Source organism: Carlito syrichta, unplaced genomic scaffold (genome assembly GCF_000164805.1).
Source record: "Carlito syrichta isolate Samal-C Ts95f unplaced genomic scaffold, Tarsius_syrichta-2.0.1 Scaffold303994, whole genome shotgun sequence".
Lineage (NCBI taxonomy): Eukaryota > Metazoa > Chordata > Mammalia > Primates > Tarsiidae > Carlito > Carlito syrichta.
In genome coordinates, this window is record NW_007248090.1 from 24,286 (window position 1) to 26,332 (window position 2,047).

The 2,047-nt window shown below is 35.8% G+C and overlaps 1 protein-coding gene across 1 annotated transcript in view; it reads left to right on the top strand.

The window, feature by feature from the left end:
* Window positions 1-2,047, top strand: part of PTPN4 (protein tyrosine phosphatase, non-receptor type 4) — a 126,818-nt gene that overhangs the window by 22,065 nt on the left and 102,706 nt on the right. The window contains exon 3 of the mRNA XM_008059331.2: window positions 619-726. Within this exon, the coding sequence (XP_008057522.1) occupies window positions 619-726 (108 nt within the window). The remainder of the gene's footprint in view (window positions 1-618; window positions 727-2,047) is intronic.

The following is a 2,047-nucleotide window of genomic DNA, read 5'->3' on the forward strand; positions in this document are numbered from 1 at the left end:
CTTTTGTACCACAATTTAGTAATTTTGTAACTTGTGGATGCTGTAGTTACTCTTTAATGCCTACATGGTAGCATTGGTGTGAGATTAAAATGAGGTATTTTTCTAAAGTTCTCTTGGGTACTTTTGTAATGAAAATGTTAGTCCTTTAACAACTTGTAACAAATAATTTTTACCATCTTTGTTTCCCTTTTTGGCACTATTTGTTTTATACTAAACTGTATTTTAAATTGTATTTATCCAAATATACCATTTCCAGTCATAATTTGAATATAAGAATAAAAGGCATAAGAAAATGACATGGATATATACAAGTTAGTGTGGCAATAATATGAAATAACAAAAATACCATGATAATAGCCTGAAAGTGAAAGGCATTCTCAATAAAAATATTTTTTTTATGTCTTCATATTTGTTGTGTGCTCTTTAAGCCAATTTGCCTAAGGTCAGGTTGTTTTCTGAAAGTATCAAGTCCCATGTAAAGTCTTTATTTTCAACCAAATCATCGGTATTGGTATGGAAACAGTTGCCAATTTAACAGATGAGGACAAAAAATTGACTAGGTTAAAAAGCCTAAAAGGCATAGCCTGTCAAAGTTGATTTCATTTATTTTTCTTCCAGAAACATGATCAGGGGCAAGTTCTGTTGGATACTGTCTTCAAACATCTTGATTTGACTGAGCAAGACTACTTTGGTTTACAGTTGGCTGATGATACCACAGATAACCCAGTAAGTTTAAGCTGTTGTCTTTCATTTTTATTTTAATTTTTCTCCCTGTTTGAAGTATAAAGTCCTTTCTGTCACTAAGGGAAATGGATCCTAAACGAGGTGAAGTGGGATCCTGAGGGAGGCTTGTAAACCATGCATATACCTAACCCTAACTTGTACTCTACATCGTCATAATAAAATAAAGTGTTTTTTAAAAAAAGTATAAAGTCCCTTCTGAATTATAATGCTCACTGATTTAGTGAGTTTTTTTTTTTTTAACTTGATTTGAATTAGAGGTAATTCTTGTGCATTTGTTCTCCTTTTCTTGATGTTTTAATCTGTCAGGAGTTATTGCCTTTAAGGTTTTCATAATTAGAAGTCAGCTAATGCCAGTTTCATTAGTTGTGTCTCAAACAACTAAAAAGTAAATCTAATTTTTGATTTTTTTATTGTAGAGACAAGGTCTCGTCAAGTTGCCCTGGCTGGTCTCAAATCGGCAGTTTCAGGCAATCCACTTGCCTCGGCCTCCCAAAGTGCTGGGGTGACAGACTGAGCCACTGAGCCCATCCTAGAGCACAAATCTTATAAGGAGTGTTCTATTTCTCATTGTCAGTATGAAATTATGTTAAGACTTTGAGGATAATTAATGGACTGAAGGAAAGGAACACTCTGTTTCAAAGAGAAAAGTGTCCTCACATTCATTCATTTAGAGCTGTAGGGTGCTTGTGAGGATTTGCTACCTAAGTAAATTGCATCCTGGTGGGGTTTGGGCTTCTAGCAAGCTCTCTCTCCTGCTGGTAGTGGATGTGGTACCCAATGGGGGGTTGTGTGCCCCTTCCTCCCTTTCCTTCTTCCCTCCTTTAGCATTGCACAACATTTGTTGTTCCTACCTTTATCTTCACATGTCTAATGTTTAGGGTCCACTTATGAGTGAGAACATGCAATATTTGTTTTTTTTTTCTGTGATAGTTCACTTAGAGTAATGTTCTCCAGCTGTTCTTTTTTGCCGCAAAGAACATGATTTTGTTCTTTTTTTATGGATGGGTAGTGTTCCTACATGTATATGTACCACATTTTCTGTATCCAGTTCACTTCCAGTGGGCATCTGCATTGGTTCCATATTTTTGCTATTGTCAATGATACTGCAATTAACATGTTTGCAGGTGTATATTTTTAAAGCATTTTATGTTCCTCTGGGGATAGTCCTAAAAGTGGGATTGCTGGGTCATATGGTAGCTCAGTTTTTAGTTCTTTGAGAAAACACCACACTGCTTTCCACAAAGTTGAACTAGCTTACATTCCCACCAACAGTGCAGAAGCATACCCTTTTCTCCACACCCTT